Raw genomic sequence first — 19,882 nt, 5'->3', positions numbered from 1 at the left:
GACAAAGACTTGTTAATGTTTAATGTTCATTTAACTTTGAACAAACTAAATTTATGTTATTTACTGGAGGTTATTTGCCTCCAGTAAATAACATAAATTTAAATCTACAGTAAGTTACTGGCAAACAGCTGCATAACTACAGCAATTTTTTTACAGTGTAGCTAGACAAATATGAAAGTGAAAGCAGAAGCAGAAGCAATGTCTCACAGATGTCACAGAAGCAATGTCTCTCAGAACCAGTAGGTTAAACACGTCGAGTTTGATTAAAAGTCATATTTACTATGAATTAACAAGGAAAAGACGATTATTTTTTTTAAATAATAAATGCTTAATTATGTAGCATCTGGACCAATCAGACACACACAAATTATTCGTTATATTTAATGAATAATCCAGCAAACTCACTCACCCAACAAAGGTCTATGAAACCCCCAAAACTAACATCACAAATGAAGGTAACACACTGGCAAAACTCGGTGTCCTGTTACAGGACACATTAAGACTGATAAGAAGTTTTACGACCCCAAAAGGAATTTCCAGAGAGTTGTGACTCTCACTTAATTTTTGCTGAGAAGGATAAATAAACCCTGTTAATCCTATATATTCTATATATAACCACTTGAGAAATGTATAAACATGTATCTAATTTTCCCATCTCATGATTTTTCCTTTTATGTGGTTTGGCCTATGTATTCTTGTAAACTCTTTTGGGTTAATGTTTCAGACTTTGCATACTATGGTTGAGCAAAATCATATGTGTGGCATGTTTAGTCTCTATAAACTCCAATCTTTGTCCCCCATTTGTTAATTTACATTACATTTTGCTAACTTTGTGATGCAAAGAATCTTGAAGATTCTTTTTCTTAAACACCCAATGAAATTACATATTCAAATGCCCTCCTAGAACACAAAGGGTCGTAAAGTCTCCCTCCAAAGCGAACAACTTCTTATTGGCTCACACAGGGTGTGACATCTTCACGCTTTAAAAATCACTGATCACAAGATCACATCTTTCTTTTTAGTCCTCTTCTGGAATCCTGATGTGAAGATGATGCTGAACTAGAAGATTTCTAAGGACCCCCAAGCTTGTGCCAGGCTGCGGCCTTGTCTTTCCATTCACCAAAGATCCTCTGACTCCCACTGGTTCTCTCTCAGCAAGACCACATCAGCAAAGCTCAACTGGAGCCTCAACAAATTGCATCAGGACAGTTTAATTCAAATCGGCGAGACATGCAAGTATCAAACTTAGTCTCATTATTTGATACTTTAAGTATCCTTACCCCTTTTAAAGAAATGAGTGTTAGAACTAAACTGATGGTTTGCTCAAGGCTGTTGATCTGCTGGATTTCAAACAATGCTATAACTTCTTGCTTTCCTGTATTCTGCTTCAACTCTCTTTCCCTTGGTAAACTGTATGTATTTATGTGTATGTTAGAATAGTTTAAGTGTTAAGTCTAGTTAATAAAGTCTTGTTCATGTCACACGTAAAGTTGTCCATGTCTCAAGCTCATACTGGAGTCCCTAATCATAGATCTTGACTACTTGCTCTTAGTAGTACTGTAAAGTAAGATAGAAATTTCCCATGCCCTGGCAATGTACATTTCTTAGAATTAATAAACAATTAACACTGAGTGTTCACAGGAAAAACAGGTTAATTGATTGTAATATTAATTTGCAACATTAAGTTAATTCTATTAACTGATCCAAATATTAATAATCAATTATAACAAGTCATTATTGATTATTAATAATTCATAGAGCTAATTTACTACACTTAAGTCCATTTCCGTCTTAGTCTGAGTTCCAGAGTAAATTTATGTTTGACTGAACTTACTTACAGGTGCACATGGGCGGGTCTAGCTGTAGGTGTACGTGTAGGGTGTAAATGTTCAAGTTTATTTTACACATGCATAAAAAGTATGATGTTAGCAGTTTTTTTCAAAAGCGATAATCTTTAAATACAGATATTTTGGAAAGTGACTTCATCAGGCAAACTTAAACCTATTAACCACTCTTAATCCCACAATGAATAGATATTATATACTTTTATTAATAACTATTAACAGTTGCATTAACAGATTATTTAGTCTCCCTGCAGTCGATAATAATTATTATATCCATTAAAATTAATGTTTGATAACCAAAATGACATATTAAAACATTCTTAAAATAATTTCTTCATGTCCAAAAATATCTAGAGTGTAACTCTTCACCTTTGCTTCATTTAGTATAAGAGCAAAGTCCCCGCCTCCATATATTAGCTCGTATACTTAACGTCTCAGTTACTTATATATAAAGTCAGAATTGTGAGATAAAAGTTGCAATTGTTTGTTATAAAGTCAGAATTGTGAGATATAAAGTCAGGATTGACCCTTCGCTAAGCTCCGCCCTCCTTAGTTACTGTTGCTACGCCTGACAAGCTTTCGCGCCTGGCACGTCTATTACAGTATGCATGCAGCGGTGTCAGACATTCCCAAGGAGATAATTAGTCATTTTTGGAGAACAGGTGAAATATCTGAGAGAGAAAGACAAAAGGGACTGCAGTATGCATTCAAGGGATATATCCACTACATAACATGCAAACGATTAGAGAATAATTTTATCAAAATTGAAGCTAAAGCCTGTAGGTCCCAGCGCAAGCAGCAGCCGCCTCATACGCTGACCATTCAAATGGGAAACACACAAATTGAGGAACAGCTGTTCATGCACAGCAGGGTGAGTGAAATTTGAAAATAATCGAATAATTACAAATCAAACAGCTTATCCATAAATCTTGTGGAATAAACACAAGACATTAGCCTGACCACTTTGCAATGATAACATTCTCCCGCTTAAATTTTTAGTACGACCTTCTGGGACCGAGGGTTACATACGTATCGAGACGTTCCCTTTCAGTCGGTCACGTTCTACGTACATTGACATACCGACATATTAGGATCCCAAGTAAAACGCCATCTATTACTGCTACCTTCCAGAGCCAAACGTAAACCTCCTGATCCCCCCCACACCTTGGGGCAGAAGATGGGACAGGGCTAAAGCCTGTTTTATGCTTCTGCGTCGAACTGCCGCCGTAGCTACGTCGTAGGCTGTGTGTAGCGCGCGTACCCTACGGCGTACCCTGACGTGCACCTCTCCAAAAATGTAACAACGCGTCAATTCTACGCGGACACAAGCACTGTGATTGGTTAAAATTAAAACCAACACGTTGCCTACGGCGTATAGGCTCCGGCGTAGGTCCGACGCAGAAGTATAATGAGGCCTTAACGCTAGCCAGGCTCCCAGACACCGCACTGGGGGACCAGTGGGACCACAGACGCACCCGCAGTGGAAGGCAGGGAGCCGACTCGGACAGCATAGTGGCCCGAACTGGGGTCTGAGTGTGCGGTGCAACACTGCACTGATTGGAAGAGGACGCGTGAGAAGGCATTCCTGCGTTCTCAAAGCGCATCAGGCTGCCGGCTGGCGATGCAAGAGGGTGCTGAGGGTGGCAAGGCATAGTGTCGCACAATGCCAACCTCGCCCTCTTGGGACCCAGGAACAGAGGAAATTGCTCTTTTATTGAAAATTGGGTGCCACTGGCTGTGGGGCCAGTAGCGGAACAGAACAGAAAACAACCTGAAGATTCTCCACCCGGCCCTCTTCCAGGGTAGGGAGTGATGCGGACACCATCTCCCGAATAGCTACTTCCTCCATCCCTGGGTTGCCCGTCTTAGGGACACTTGTTCTTACGCTTGCCATCTGGTTTGGCAGCGGCCGGGACGGGCTGGGTGGCCTTCCTGCGGCCGGCTCCACGCTGAGGCCTGGGTGAAGGCTGCTGCGCAGACCGAGCGGGAGTGGAGGAGTCAGCAGGAGGACACCTTCGGAGCGGGTGAGGTCAGTTGCCGTATGGAGCTCAGCCATGAGCTCACGGTCAGGGCTACCCTCGTGCATGTCCATGAGTGCTTTGGCCATGATGGACATGCTGCAACGCCATGGCATGCAAGGAGGAAGCGGCCTGTCCACAGGCTCTGTAAGCCTTGCCCGTGAGAACGGACGAGAACTCACAGGCCTTGGATGGGAGACACGGATTAGTCCTCCAGCAATTAGTGGACACAGCTGCATCACGACAAACTGCTCAACCAGAGGAATATTCACGTAACCTTTGGCCGAACCACTGTCAAGGGTAGCGAGGGGGAAGGAGGTAACAGCTCTGTTTCGGGCAGAAAAAGGTGTCGTCCACGACCTGGTAACCTCCTCATGCACTTCCGGAATGAAAGGCACTGAGGCGCCATGCTGAGAACCAGCACGGCCCGCCCCGAGATACCAATCGTCCAGCCTCGAGGTTTCGGGACATGGTGGAGGGTTTCACTTGAGCATAGTCATCAATTCTGGATCAGGCTCGAGCAACTCAACTCTCCCAGAAAGAGGAAGCGCAGCTGAGTCCTCATCTCCAGATTCAAGCTCACCCTCCGATGCTGTGATAGATATCTGGTCAGCAAGGGGAGCCCCGAATTAAACAACTGGTCGGTCATGAGAGGGGCCAGCACGCTCAACCGGAAGCTCCACAGTTTGCAGTGTTTGAGAGGAGTGAGGGGCCTACAGGGATTGGGTACTAGGCGGGGAACCCCTCACCGTGATCCTCAAGTCACCCTGGCTATTTGTTGAAGTAGCCCTCTTTTTTTGAGTTGGCCAATGACCAGTAGCTGGACGATGACATCACGGTTTTCTTCAGAGCAGCTATATATATATATATAATTGAACCAAATTAATAACTTTTTTACAACAAAAATGAAACATCACTGAACTTACTTAAGCTGGACTGTGACACTATTTTCTTCTGGAAACAAACTTTGTTGCATTATTTTCCTGTTATCTCTGTAAAGCTGCTTTGAAACTATTTGCATTGTAAAAAGCGCAATATAAATAAATGTGACTTGACTTTAACCTCGTGTACGAACAGATCCATTTCCTCTCTGGAGAAGCGTACAGTCTTGCAAATTCCGGCATGGTGCGAGCGCTACTGACTTTTAAAGGGAATGGGAAATGAGACTCTGATTGGTTTATTGCACGTTACGCCCAAAACACACCCATTACTCATTAAGAGAATAGGGACAACCTTTTTAGATTATGCGCCGGGAGCGCCGACCATTTTTCCCTTTGTTTAATTAGCAAAAGTGGAAGACAGGCACTATCAAAAAGTTGGGAAATGGGATCAGCACATTGAAGAACTGATGTTTCATGTTAATTTTACAGAGATTAAATTAAAGACTGCAGCACTGGAGAAGCAGCCAGAGGACTGATGCCAAGTAGGAGACGACGTCTGAATCAGGTTGGACAATAAAACAACAAATAAACCATTTAAAGATTTAATTACTAAAAAAGATAAAATAATTAAGATAGTTGATAAACATTCTGTAGAATTAGCTTAAAATGGCCTCTGGAGTAAAAGGAAATTGCTGGTATAGCAATGTTTCTCATTTTAATTTAGTTCAACTTAATATACTAAAATAACTAAAACAATAGTTATTGTCTAATATAGACAAAAACGATATAGACTTTAAAAAAACAAACAAATAAAATGACAAAACAAAACGTGTGTGTCAACATTAAATACAGTCTGAAGTTCTTAAAAACAAGTGGACAAAAACATTCAAATGTAAAGAATGATTAAACTTTATTGGACATGAGCAGTCATACAAAGACCCAATATAACCGACCCATCTACAATCAAGACACATCAGACTGAGGCTCATCCTGTAAATAAATACTGTGTTCCTGAATGGATTTTCACCCTCTAGTTCAATTAAGTGCTGAATGTATCTAAGGAAACCTTGGCACAGAAGAAAAGAAGTTCCCAAAGACTTCTGGTCTACAATCACACTGCTAGACCAAAAGCTGAACGCAGGAACTACTCCAACATGGAAACTGATTGATTTGATATAATTAGCTTTATTCAAATAATAATCTAAAAGACCATTTCAGTCCAAACTCAATGACAAAAATATGTACAGTAATTACTTCTGTAGGGCTGAAGACAGGGCTGGACTGGGACAAAAAATCGGCCCGGGCATTTTGGCCCAGACCGGCCCACTGTATAATCATAAACACCACCCATCTTTGCACGCCCTTAATTATATGCATACCAACTCCTATTCATTAAAACCACTAATGCCATGTAATGAGTGAGTATAGGAACGAGTGAGAGTTTACAGATGAAATAAGTACAAATTTGACATTTATTAATACAGTCGAACTATACTCCACAGTGGTGAATCCTAAAACAAGCTATAAGCGGCTCTGGCATAGCAAAACAAGTGTTTCTTACAGGATTTTTTGTTAAAACTGTGGTGGGTGGACCTTGGTTCTTCTAGGGGGGTTCGGGGGCATGCCCCCCCGTGAGAAAATGTTGTGCATTTTAATGTTAAATTCATCAATCTGGTGCACTTTGAGAGTTCAAAATTAAAAGCTCCAACCCATATTCAGTGTGCAAATTAAACAAAGAAAAATTCAAACCTCTTTAAGTTACAGTGTCTATTTACATTACACCTACTATATAGGCTAATAGTTATAATATTAATCCAATGACAGTAATAGCCATATTTTGTAAAACGCTCGCTCACTCGTTTAAAGTTGTGATTGGGCCAGCCCAGTGTCAATCAAGGAAAGAACCAATGGGCCGCTGATCTACGTGTTTCATGGGCTGGTCTGTCAGAAAAAAAACTAACACTGACTTTTTTTGACCAATGCATTACACCGGCACAAACCCAAAACGCAAGCAAAACAAAACAAAACGAATGGCCCGCCGATGTACACATTTTATGGGCCGTAAAAAAAAAAAAAAAAAAAAAATATTTATGAGATGTATCGGCCCAAAAAGCACGTCGGCCCACCGGGCCCACCCGGTATGCCCAATGGCCAGTCCAGCCGTGGCTGAAGAACCACGAATCAGTTGCATACACATCAAGTCATTTTTCCTGTATAATGGAGTTAAATGTAAACCTCTTTTTTGGCAAGATCTTTTAATCACAACCCAGATCGACTGATGCAAAATCCGATACACAAAAATAAAGATACAGTGCCATTTTAAAGGCCTAATGTTGTTTTGGAGTCTCCTACAACAGCTTTACATGCGTCCATTATCTCATAATCTCCACTGCATCATCAGCTCTTTTCTCTCAGTGTCTGAAACAGTTCGAAGATTCAGGCCACATCCACACGAAGCCAGAGCTTTCCCTATCCAATCTTTTTTCTAAAAAGAAATCCGTAAACACGACGTCGTCTCAAGAAATATCTGCGTACACACGAAACCACTTCTTCTTCTTCTTCTTCTTTTAGGTTTTATGGCAGTTGGCATCCAAAATTGTTGCATTACCGCCACCTACTGAATTAAATAGTTTTCCCCATGCAGTATATTTACAGTGACCACCCTAAAGATCACTGCCCGTTCTGTATGTCATACTCAATTGTCTGAGATGGTATAAATTCTTTCCTCAGCGTATTATCTAGTTCTTCTCCTGATATGTCCACAATGTCCAAAAATCTTCTCGCCGCATCCAACACCATCTTGATCCTCTCTGATTTCCCTTTAATTTCCACAGCACAATTGACCACCATAGCAATAAATCCTAGAAATCGCTTCTTGTCCATGCCAATAACGTTATTCTGATCATCTCCCTTCTTTCCCGTCTCCTGTTCTGTTTGCACTACTGCTCGTTCCATTCTCTTAGTAGCTTCTGCATATGTTAGCCCTTCTTCTGCTCTGATTTTACTCACTTTTACCTGTTTGATTTTTTCAGGACATTGCGTTGACCCCGCATGGTGATTTCCCAAACAGTGAATGCATTTTACTTGTTCCTCTTCACACTCCCCGCTTACACAAGTATTTTTCCCACATCTCCCACATCTCCTGACTCCTCTACACACTGCAGCCACATGTCCATACTCCTGACAGCAAAAACACCTTAACGGAGCTCTTTCATAAGTCCTCGCCCTGTAGCATATATAGTCTAAATATATCCTCTCTGGCAAATCTCCCACAAAAGTCAGACACACAGAAGTACTTTCTTCCCTTTCTCCTTGCCGGAATCTTGTCAGTCTTCTGGCCTCACAAACTCCTTCAACAGCCCGAAACTCCTCGTCTTCCACTGACAGCGGTACGCCACTTACTACTCCTTTCTTTTTGTATTCTGTCCTGAGTGGGAAGCATTTCACAGCTCTGTACTCTGTATACAACTTAATCTTTAGAGCTTGTTCTCTCTGACGTCTTGACACGCAGTCAATAATAACCATCCCACTCCTTGTTGTTTTAATGTACCGAACATCTCCTAGTTTCTTTCCAATGAATTTTCCAACCTCATGCGAGTCCTTAAAGATGCCGTCACTTCTTGTTACTGCTATCATTCCTACTTGATATCTCTCAACAGTTCTTCTTGTCTGGCTTCCGTCACTTGAAACACTGTTCTTTTTCCTTTTCCTGTTCTCAACTCCTCTTGTATCTTCTTCATTTCCCTCGCTCTCGTCTGACTCCATTTCCCCTGCGAGTGGTGTCTCTCGTTTCCGGGTTCACACGAAACCACTGAAACAGACTCAAAACCATATAGTATTCATGCCAGACCAGTATGTGGCGCTGTAATTCTGCCACGGAGATACACTAAAAACGGAGAAGACTTGGAGCATGCGCATAAACAAGCATCATAGCATAATAAGAAATAAAATATAAATAAATAAAGAAGTAAAATAAAGAAATAAAATAAAAATACATTCAAGTAAATAATAAATAAAGAAATAAAAGAGGCTCAGTAGCTTCTGCAGGAAGAACACAAGCATGTCGTCCGCAGTTGTTGCTGTTACTTGAGGTAGTGTGTCTGACTCGGGTCGACACATGACAGGGGTGATGACATCATCGTTTCACAAAATAAACGGATTGGCTGCACACACGAAAAAGCAAGGGTGTTGTTTTCAGATTTATCCACTCTGGGACCCGGTTTAAAAAAGCAGTGGTTTCAGGCTCCCAAACGCCGGATCCGATACCACTTCATATATACACACACACATAAATCTGGGATTAAAAATGAAAAGATTTAAAAAGAAAGTAAACTAGAAAGAAAAATAAACACAAATTTTTGACAAAATAATAAAAAAAACACTAGTTTCAGCCTGACACAGTTTCCACACTTTGCTTATTACACACACAGGGATGCACAGCAAATATAAAGGATTACAATGTAAAAGATTAATATTGTGCTCATAAAGATGGAGGAATCCAGCTTTTCCCATAGATGGTCTCGCTTTAACCTTTAATCTCGCGCATAAACCGTTTGCGCTCTGGAGAAGCGTTCAGTCTTTCTGTTTGTAAATAGCGAATCCGCCCTGGCGCAAGTGCAACTGACTTTTAAAGAGAATGGGAAATTACACTCTGATTGTTTTTTTGCACGTTACGCCCAAAACACCCATTACACATTAGGAGAATAGGGACAACGCTTTTAGACCATGTGCCGGGACTGCCGACCATTTTTCCCCTCATTAAACTGGCAAAAGTGGATTTAAGTGCACTTGCGCCCTGCGCTTTAGACCATGCGCTTAGATCATTAAAGGCAGATTCTGTCATTAATAGAGCCCTTAATGTTAATTACATATCAATATAACTTATGTTTAAACATCTCCACTAATTTATTAAACAACTGCATATACCTTATAGTTTTAGTAATAGTTATCTTTAAATATTATGTCGTCAAAATTATAAATGTCAACATTATAAAGACACAATTTCTCTTTTATTCATTTGATATACTTCAAGTTTTCTTAGTGTCTTCATGATTATCATGCTTCTTTGATCTTCTTTGGAAAAGTTTTGAGATCATGGTCCCACCAAGTGCTCGTCCGGTTCCTGAATGTTCCTCAGACTCCGGGATGGACCGCAAAGACCCGAATCCTGAGCTGTGAGATGAGACTTTTGAGCGCAACGAGCTAAAAACTGAATCACTGTCTGCTCCTGATCGTGATCTTAATGAACTGTAAGCAGAACTTCCCACAGACAATGTGTCCGACCGCTGATCTCCACTCACTAGGGAAAAAATATTTAAATCAGTAAAAGGTTTGAAACTCTTATAGAACAAAATTCTGAGATTCAAAACTTTCAATATGTTCCTAAAAATAACGCAGTCTATTGGTAATCATTAAAACGCCATACAAATACTTTATTAATCAGACGGTATTTTACATGTTTTGTCCCCGTTTATCTATGAAATTTCTTTATCACAAGCCTGATTGCTATTTAATGTAATCATTTAAAGTTGACCATATAGATGTATAGAGAAGAAGAAATGATCAGCATTTAAACAGGTGCTTAAACTCCAGAAAATGTTGATCATCAACATAAGAAGATCAAACTAAATATTATATGTGCTTTTTTATTTTATTTCATATCAGGTTTGCATTTATTGTCATAAATTAAATTATCAAAAATTGAGAAAACTGAAGGAGATGTAGGCTAGAAAGGTTCCAAATTTTATTATGGGGGAAAATATGTGGTGACAAATTTACGACAATGTAGACTAAATATTATATTTTCACAACAAAACAGATGGTATTCATGGAAAACATGAGCTCTAATGCTGTAAAGAAGGTCACAGGGAGACCAAAATGTACTGAAAGTGCCAAATAAAGCAAGACACTCACTGTTTGGTCGTGACCATTCCATGCTGTCATATTGTTTTATGGCCCCTGACTCGTAACTTGTGTGAGATGAATCTCTGGAATGTGATGAACGGAAAATTGGGTCTGCTCCTGATCGTGATCTGAATGAACCATAAGCAGAACTTCCCACAGACAGTGAATCAGATCCATGATCTCCACTCACTATAATAATGAAAGCAGAGAGCAGATCAGAAGAACATTTACAACATGAATGCATTGGACAGACACTTTTATCCAAAGCAACTGACATGGCATTGAAGGAATATATTCATCAGTTCATGTAATTGTAATTAATTCAGATGCTCAACTTTATGTTAACTCTAAATGGGCCAGGGAAGGAGGATTCACTTGGTTCACACAGAAACAGAAAATTAGGTATATGATTACAATGTTCAATGTTGTTTGACCCTGCAGCTTTTGCCTGGTTTCCTAATGAAGCTAAACAGGGTTGAACCCAAGTATAGGTCTCTGCAGGACAGTAATAGTCAAGTCAAGTCATCTTCATTTATATAGCGCTTTTAACAACGTAGATTGTTTCAAAGCAGCTTTACAGAGATAAGCGTATAATTTAAGGTAAGATTGTTTTGGCTTTATAGCGGTTCTTTAATAAAGTTATTTTCCAGCTAAAGTTAGTTTTGATTGATTCGCTTCCATCGCAACGATCATTTGTTATTAAATTAGGGGCCGCTAAGACGACACCATTCCCTCTACACAGACTTTAAACGTGAACCTGTGAGAAACGCTGATGGCGTTCACATGCGCATTAAGAATTGGTTCTATAGTTATGTGCGTTTGAATATATGTGCGCAGGTTTGTAATTCCCTACAAACCAGGCCTAAACAAAGTACTGGTGTATATAATTATATAACTTATAATTTTGATACAGAATTTTATTTTATCAATTCGGGGTAGATACGCGAATTGAGTTTTCAGATGACGCTTTATCTGTAGAGTGGTAAAGGGATCCTCCATAGGGAGAGACTAGTTGGCACTTCAGCACTGCATTGTCATCGGGTCCAGATGAAGGTCATTCATCAGATCTGGATTACTGCGGGAAAACCTCGGGATAAACAAAGACACTAAAATTAGCGTAGATACCATTCTTCTCATGATGTAACGAGTACATCAGGATTTATGGGAAGTGTTCCCGGTTCCAGCTGACCTAATCTATGCAGCCTAACATTGAATTATAGAAGTCTATAATGTATTATGTGAAAGCTAGGTCAAAGAGATGTGTCTTTAATCTAGCTTTGAACTGACAGAGTGAGTCTGCTTCCCGGACAATGTTAGGAAGACTGTTCCAGAGTTTTGGTGCTAAATAGGAAAAGGATCTACCACCAGCAGTCGATTTTGATATTCTAGGTATTATTAACTGGCCGGAATTTTGAGATCGCAATAGACGTGAAGGACTATAATGCGTTAAGAGCTCGCTCAGGTACTGCGGAGCTAAACCATTTAGTGCTTTGTAAGTAATCAGCAATATTTTAAAATTGATGCGATGTTTAATAGGGAGCCAGTGCAGTGTTGACAGAACTGGGCTAATATGGTCATACTTCCTAGTTCTGGTAAGAACTCGAGCTGCTGTGTTTTGAACTAGCTGTAGTTTGTTTATTAAGCGTGCAGGACAACCACCCAGTAGAGCATTACAATAATCTAGCCTTGAGGTCATGAACGCATGAACTAATTGTTCCGCATTTGTCAATGAGAGCATATGACGTAATTTAGATATATTTTTAAGATGGAAAAATGCGGTTTTACAGATACTAGACACATGACTTACAAATGAAAGGTTGGTATCAAAGAGCACACCCAGGTTCCTAACCGACGATGGAGACTTAACAGAGCAGCCATCAAGTGTTAGACAGTATTTTAGGTTATTACGTGAGGACGTTTTTTGTCCAGTAATTAGAATCTCTGTTTTTTCAGAATTTAGAAGTAGAAAATTACGAGTCATCTAATTTTTTATATCAGCTATGCTTTCCGTTCATTTTGTGAATTGGTAAGTTTCATTCGGTTTTGAAGAAATATAGAGCTGAATATCGTCAGCATTACAGTGAAAGCTAATTCCATGTTTCCTAATGATATCTCCTAATGGCAGCATGTACAGAGTGAACAGCAGTGGTCCTAGTACTGAGCCTTGTGGTACGCCATACTGAACTTGTAATCGATAAGACATCTCATCATTTACTGCTACAAACTGATAACGGTCAGATAAGTATGATTTAAACCATGCTAGTGCAATTCCACTAATGCCAACATAGTTTTCTAGTCTATTTAAAAGAATGTTGTGGTCAATGGTGTCAAATGCAGCACTAAGATCGAGTAACACTAATAGAGAGATACAACCACGATCGGATGATAAGAGCAAATCATTTGTGACTAATGAGAGCAGTCTTGGTACTGTGGTATGGTCTAAATCCTGACTGGAAATCCTCGCAGATATCATTTCTTTCAAGAAAGGAACACAGTTGTGAGGATACTGCTTTTTCTAATATCTTTGACAGAAAAGGTAGATTCGAGATCGGCCTGTAATTGACTAATTCTGTAGGATCCAGTTGCAGTTTTTTAACAAGCGGTTTAATCATAGCCAGCTTAAAGTTTTTTGGTACGTATCCTAGAGACAAAGACGAATTAATGATATTAAGAAGAGGATCTATGACCTCTGGGAGCATCTCTTTCAGTAGCTTAGTCGGTATAGGGTCTTACATACATGTTGTAGATTTAGATGATTTAATGAGTTTAGTAAATTCTTCCTCTCCTATAGCAACGAATGAATCAAATTTTTCCTCAGGGAGACTACAATGCACTGCCTGATGCGATACTGTAGTAGACGGTTGCATAGTTATAATTTTGTCCCTGACATTATCAATCTTATAAGTGAAGAAGTTCATAAAGTCATTACTGCTTTGTTGCTTGGAAACTACGGTGCTTGAAGCTTTCTTTTTCGTTAGTTTAGCCACCGTTTCAAATAAATACCTAGGATTTTGTTTATTTTCTTCTAATAGGGTTGAAAAATAAGCAGATCTAGCAGCTTTTAAAGCCTCTCTGTATGCAATCGAGCTCTCTTTCCATGAAATGGAAATAGGAGTTACCAGATCAGTGGGTGAGGCCATAAACAGAGGGGCGTTTACAACCGTGTTCCCTGATTTGCCCACGTCACAGTGTGGGTAGGGTTTAGGGGTGGGGTTGGGTGAAGGGCATCATTTTCATTGCATGATTTATAAACACCAACCAGTTTGAAAACACCCACAAATTTAGAAACGTCCACTTGTTCCTCAGAGACCCCATACTCGTTGAACCTGGTCAGTATCAGGAAGGTAAAATGCAGTCTTGCTAATAGAACTTATATGAGATTGAAATGCAACGAATCAAATGTTACACCCATATTTTTAGCATTGTGAGATGGAATTAATGTAGCCCCACCAATAGATAAATTCAGTTCAGACATTTTAAACCTTAAAAAGGGCAAGACCATAAAGAGAAATCAGAATTATAATTTTATAATTTTTTGGGACACAAATGATACAGGTCGCGGGGGCAGCAGTCTAAGCAGAGATGCCCAGACTTCCCTCTCCCTAGACACTTCCTCCAGCTCTTCCGGGGGGACACCAAGGCGTTCCCAGGCCAGCCGGGAGACTCTCCAGCGTGTCCTAGGTCTTCCCCGGGGTCTCCTCCCAGTGGGACGCGCCCGGAACACCTTTCCGGGAAGGCGTCCAGGAGGCATCCGGGACAAATGCCCGAGTCACCTCAGCTGGCCCCTCTCGATGTGGAGGAGCAGCGGCTCTACTCTGAGCTCCTCCCGAGTGACAGAGCTTCTCACCCTATCTCTAAGGGATTGCCCAGCCACCCTGCGGAGAAAGCTCATTTCGGCTGCCTGTATCCGGGATCTTGTCCTTTTGGTCATGAGCTTTGGGTCATAGGTGAGAGTAGGAACGTAGATTGACCGGTAAATCGAGAGCTTCGCCTTGCGGCTCAGCTCTTTCTTCACCACGACAGACCCGTAGATCGACCGCATTACTGCAGAAGCTGCACCGATCTGTCTGTCAATCTCCCGTTCCATCCTTCCATCACTCGTGAACAAAACCCCAAGATACTTAAACTCCTCCACTTGAGGCAGGAACTCTCCACCAACCTGAAGTGGGCAAGCCACCATTTTCCGACTGAGGACCATGACCTCGGATTTGGAGGTGCTGATTCTCATCCCAGCCGCTTCACACTCGGCTGTAAACCGTCCCAGTGCATGCTGAAGGTCCTGGCTTGATGAGGCCAACACAACAACATCATCCGCAAAGAGCAGAGACGAAATCGTCTTGTCACCAAACCTGACACCCTCAGGGATCATGGAGGAACTCCAGCACTGAAGCCACCGGGCACTGGGTCCAAACCACGCTCCCTACACCAAACGGTGAAAACATTCCACTTTAGGCCGCACAGTCTCCTTGTGGATGGAGCTCTAGAGTTGAGTATGGTCTTGATCTCTCCGGCTGATAGGCCAGCCTCTAGATACTGAGCCCCCTCAGGGGCCAGACCCACAGTTTCCACAGCTCTGGGAAAGAAGGTCCTTCCCAAGGGGAATCTCCCACGGAGGACCTGCCAGGAGTGATCTGATGTCCGAGAATCTTATTCGTGCCGGCCAGAACGTGGCTACCAAGAACTCCCGGGAGCAGATCGATCGGGGTGATGCATACAGGTACAGCCTCGGCCTGTACCATGGCATGCAGCTCGTCTGGGGTATGGGGAGAACCACAGCGGTCAGTGGGTCGTCTGATGAGATGCGAATAGATCCACTTCCGCTGGGCCGAATCTCTCCAATATCGACTACACCATCAGAGTGGAGTCTCCATTCCCCAGGCCTCAGCCCCTGCCTCGACCAGACGTCTGCTCCCAAATTCTGGTCCCCAGGGACATATATTGCCCAGAGGGACCACAGGAGGATCTGGCCAGTCTGCAAAGCGGCCGCAACCTCAGACCCCACGATGATTTATATAGGAGACCACAGACATGCTGTCAAACTGAATCAGGACATGGTGGAACCAGTTGTAGACCAGTGTGGTTGTGATTGTGATTTGACTCACAATGGGGTGGGAACTGTCAACATCCTGAATCTGGATCTCCTCAGAGAACGGTTCAGATGTCGCAGATCTATAATGGGACGCAATCCCCCATCCTTCTTTGGAACCAAGAGGTACCGGCTGTAGAACCTGGACTCTTGTTCGGGAGGAGGGATACATTCTATGGCCTTGTCTTCAGAATTGTCTTCAGATCTGTTTTCTTGCTCAAAGGCTTTGGGCCAGAGTGTTGCTTAGACCCACAAGCAATATTTTATCATTATTACATTTTAGGAAGTTGCTATATAACCAGATATTAAACCTTCCTACATTTGGAAATGCGTAGAAACCTTTTTACATTTGATCTTACGATAATTTCTCCAATGTGCGTACGTGACACAAAAAAACCTGCGTACGCCTCTATTGCAGATGAGAAATGTATAAATCGCAAATGATTTTGAAATTGTGCGCAGAAGAATGGTTTCCGATTTCTGCATTGTAAATGCTGCCTTATTAATGTCATTAACATGTAAAAGAGCACCAGTCAACGTCGAAATCTTTTACTTGAGAATGAAGAACGGCAAGAATTGCTTAGATTTCCAAATACCAGCAGTACTCCGACTCTCTGTCACAAGGAAAAAAAGTGTGTATGTCTGCTTAGACCCTGATGTGTCGATAAGCACTTTTCCACATCAAAGACCATTTTTATAAACATTAATGTTGGCATGGATTTTAGAGTACACATTATAAGATCAATTCTGTGCGTTCACACGTTTTAAAAATTAGGCCCATAGTCTAGAACAATGAGGAGGAAACACATCTGAGACTATATGTAAGCTAGATAATATTCATAAAATGTTATGATGTCACTCACTAGTCTGTGATCTGGATTCCTCTCTCCATTTGTCCAGTCGCTCTTCTGTTTTATTTCTACCATCTATCTCCTGTAAAATCATTCTGTCTATTTCAAAATGGCAGCCGTTGTTTTGTGCCACTGTCTCCTCAATCTTCTCCAGCAGCTCCTTGATCTGAGTGTCGTCACTCCTGTTGCGATTGTTGAGAACATGAAACCTGTTCCCACATTTGTCCAGCAGCCTCTGGAGATCCGGCCCTTCACTCTCAATGTGCTGCTCTATAGATGTGTGTAACAGAGAGTCTCCACCAGTGAACAGCACTATAGTGTGACTCCAGACTCTCTCACTGAGAAGATCCAGATGCTCCTGCAATGCTTTTCTCTCAGTCTCTTTAAATGTGTCGTCCACACGTATGATCAGTAGTACAGCGTGTGGTCCTGGAGGACACAGAGACACACTGAGCAAAATCTCCTGTTTCAGTAACTCAGGACTCTTCTCTACAGAGCTATTACTCCACCATCCTGGAGCTTCAATGACAGTGATGTGTCTGTCTGCTACTTCTCCATGTCTCTTCACACACTGAGCAGATTTCTTCAAGTCAAACTCCTCTCTGCCCAGGATGGTGTTTCCAGCTGAACTCTTACCAGCATATCTATATCCCATCAACACAATCCTGAGCTCTGAGAGATGTTGGGCATCACCTGCAACAAATACAGAACAAACACACTTCTTAAGGTGGGTGACATCTTAAATCTTCTTAAATAATCTCTCTTTGAGAAAAAGCTGTTCCTGAAATAAGGTTCACCTTATCTGTATGAGTGTCAAACTACACATTATTGATTAAAAATGACATATAAGTGTATCTCACATTAATTAAACTCTTAAATCAGAGTTGAACAAAGGTTATCGATGGATAATAATTATGAAGAAAAACATTGCTTAGTTTCAATGATCTGCAGACAAAACAACAGAACACACTGATTAAGCAAGACTAAATTCCAAATAGCTTTAAAAATAATTAGGCTAACTTGTTCCTCTAAACCAATTAATAAATCTCTCTCTTGTGAGTGTTCTCACTGGGGAAAGCATTATCAATGGACTGGTGGCTATTAGCACCAGCAAATACATGACTGTATTACATTTACATTCATTTACTAGATGGAAAGAAAGCCAAAAAAGACCATTTGTGACTGCTTATATTTATAAAAGACTTTATGGGGGAAGTAACAGTCTAAAGTGGCATAAACAGATCCAAAATCTTATCTGTATTGACCAATATGAAAGCAGTAAAAGTGTCTCGCAAAAAAACTGAACATGTTGACATTTTTTCTTTCATAAAAATAGCTTCTAATCTTACAAATGTCGATTTTACATGACATATTTTACCTTAGTTGGAGCTCCAAATAAAATATAGTTCCACCAGCAGTCTAGTAGTTTTTACTTGTAATGTACTTTCAAAGTGTGTTTGACGGAACAAACATGAGGCGTGTCTATCAGTGTAAAGCTGATGTTTAAGATTATATTCAAGACAAGATGTTTGCAGGTTTTTTGTTGTTGTTGTTGTTGTTGTATTGTTTTCTATAGATTAGGTAAAGGGATTTCCGTTATCAAAAGCACATCCTATGAAGAACAGGATAATTTAAGAAATGAAAGCGCTTATTTTCTTCAGTAACAGATTTTAGGGGCCGTCACTGTGAGCTGCCTTGAACCCATCTATTGGGAATGCCTCTACAAATAGCGGTTAATGACAAGAAGTTTCTTGCTATTATTGATGTGACTGTTACATTTTCATGATTAACTTAATATACTCAGTGTGTATCTGCAATATAAAGTATATTGACTCACTCATCTGTGATCTGATGTTTTCTCTCCTTTTTTGCGTCCTCTTCATTCGTTCTTCTGCTCTCTCTTCCTCTGCTCTTCTTCTCTCTTTCATCTCCTGTAAAATCTTTCTGTCTATTTCAAAATGGCAGCCGTTGTTTTGTGCCACTGTCTCCTTAATCTTCTCCAGCAGCTCCTTGATCTGAGTGTCGTCACTCCTGTTGTGATTGTTGAGAACATGAAACCTGTTCCCACATTTGTCCAGCAGCCGCTGGAGATCCGGCCCTTCTCTCTCAATGTGCTGCTCTATAGATGTGTCTAACAGAGAGTCTCCACCAGTAAACAGGACTATAGTGTGACTCCAGACTCTCTCACTGAGAAGATCCAGATGCTCCTGCAATGCTTTTCTCTCAGTCTCTTTAAATGTGTAGTCCACACGTATGATCAGTAGTACAGCGTGTGGTCCTGGAGGACACAGAGACACACTGAGCAAAATCTCCTGTTTCAGTAACTCAGGACTGAACTTTACAGAGTAATTCCCCCACCATCCTGGAGCTTCAATGACAGTGATGTGTCTGTCTGCTACTTCTCCATGTCTCTTCACACACTGAGCAGATTTCTTCAAGTCAAACTCCTCTCTGCCCAGGATGGTGTTTCCAGCTGAACTCTTACCAGCTTTTCTATATCCCATCAACACAATCCTGAGCTCTGAGAGACGTTGAGTGTCACCTGCAACAAATACAGAACAAACACACTTCTTAAGGTGGGTGACATCTTAAATCAGAGTTGAACAAAGGTTATCGTTGGAGAATAATTATGAAGAAAAGAAAATAGCTTAATTTCAATGATCTGCAGACAAAACAACAGATTACAGAACACACTGATTAAGCAAGACTTAATTCCAAATAGCTTCAGAATAATGTTTTCAAAAAGTATATTCTTTAAAAATAATTAGGCTAAATTATCTCTCTAAACCAATGAATAAATCTCTCTCTTGTGCGTGTTCTCACCGGGGAAAGCATTATCAATGCACTGGTGGCTATTAGCACCAGCAAATACATGACTGTATTACATTTATATAAGACTTTATGGGGGAAGTAACAGCCTAAAGTGGCATAAACAGATCCAAAATATTATCTGTACTGACCAATATGAAAGCAGTAAAAGTGTCTCGCAAAAAACTGTGACCATGATTACATTTTTGTCTTTCATAAAAATAGCTTCTAATCTTACAAATGTCCATTGATTTTACATGACATATTTTTGCCTTAGTTGGAGCTCCAGATAAAATATAGTTCCACCAGCAGTCTTGTAGTTCCCTTTCAGTCGCTCACGTTCGACGTAACGTCGATGTGACGACGTAATTGGGATCACTTCAGGGAGCCCTATCAACTTCGAGTGTCTACAGAATGAGCCAATGAACGTTGGCGTGCGTGAATCGTGTCACGCGCCCCCGTCCGCAGCGCGGGTATAAACAGGGAGCGG

At 41.0% G+C, this 19,882-nt stretch overlaps 1 protein-coding gene across 1 annotated transcript in view; it reads right to left on the bottom strand.

The window, feature by feature from the left end:
- LOC308695802 (uncharacterized protein) overlaps positions 1 to 19,882 on the bottom strand; it is a gene marked incomplete at its 5' end in the record, with an annotated part of 49,964 nt that overhangs the window by 20,195 nt on the left and 9,887 nt on the right. The window contains 2 exons of the mRNA XM_081374018.1: positions 16,597 to 17,277; positions 18,422 to 19,126. Of these exons, the coding sequence (XP_081230144.1) occupies positions 16,597 to 17,277; positions 18,422 to 19,126 (1,386 nt within the window). The remainder of the gene's footprint in view (positions 1 to 16,596; positions 17,278 to 18,421; positions 19,127 to 19,882) is intronic.

Source organism: Scardinius erythrophthalmus, assembly GCF_964197995.2.
Source record: "Scardinius erythrophthalmus genome assembly, chromosome: 9".
Classification (NCBI taxonomy): Eukaryota; Metazoa; Chordata; class Actinopteri; order Cypriniformes; family Leuciscidae; genus Scardinius; species Scardinius erythrophthalmus.
Note: the sequence above shows the minus strand (reverse complement) of the source record. Positions and strands in the feature narration are given on the sequence as shown.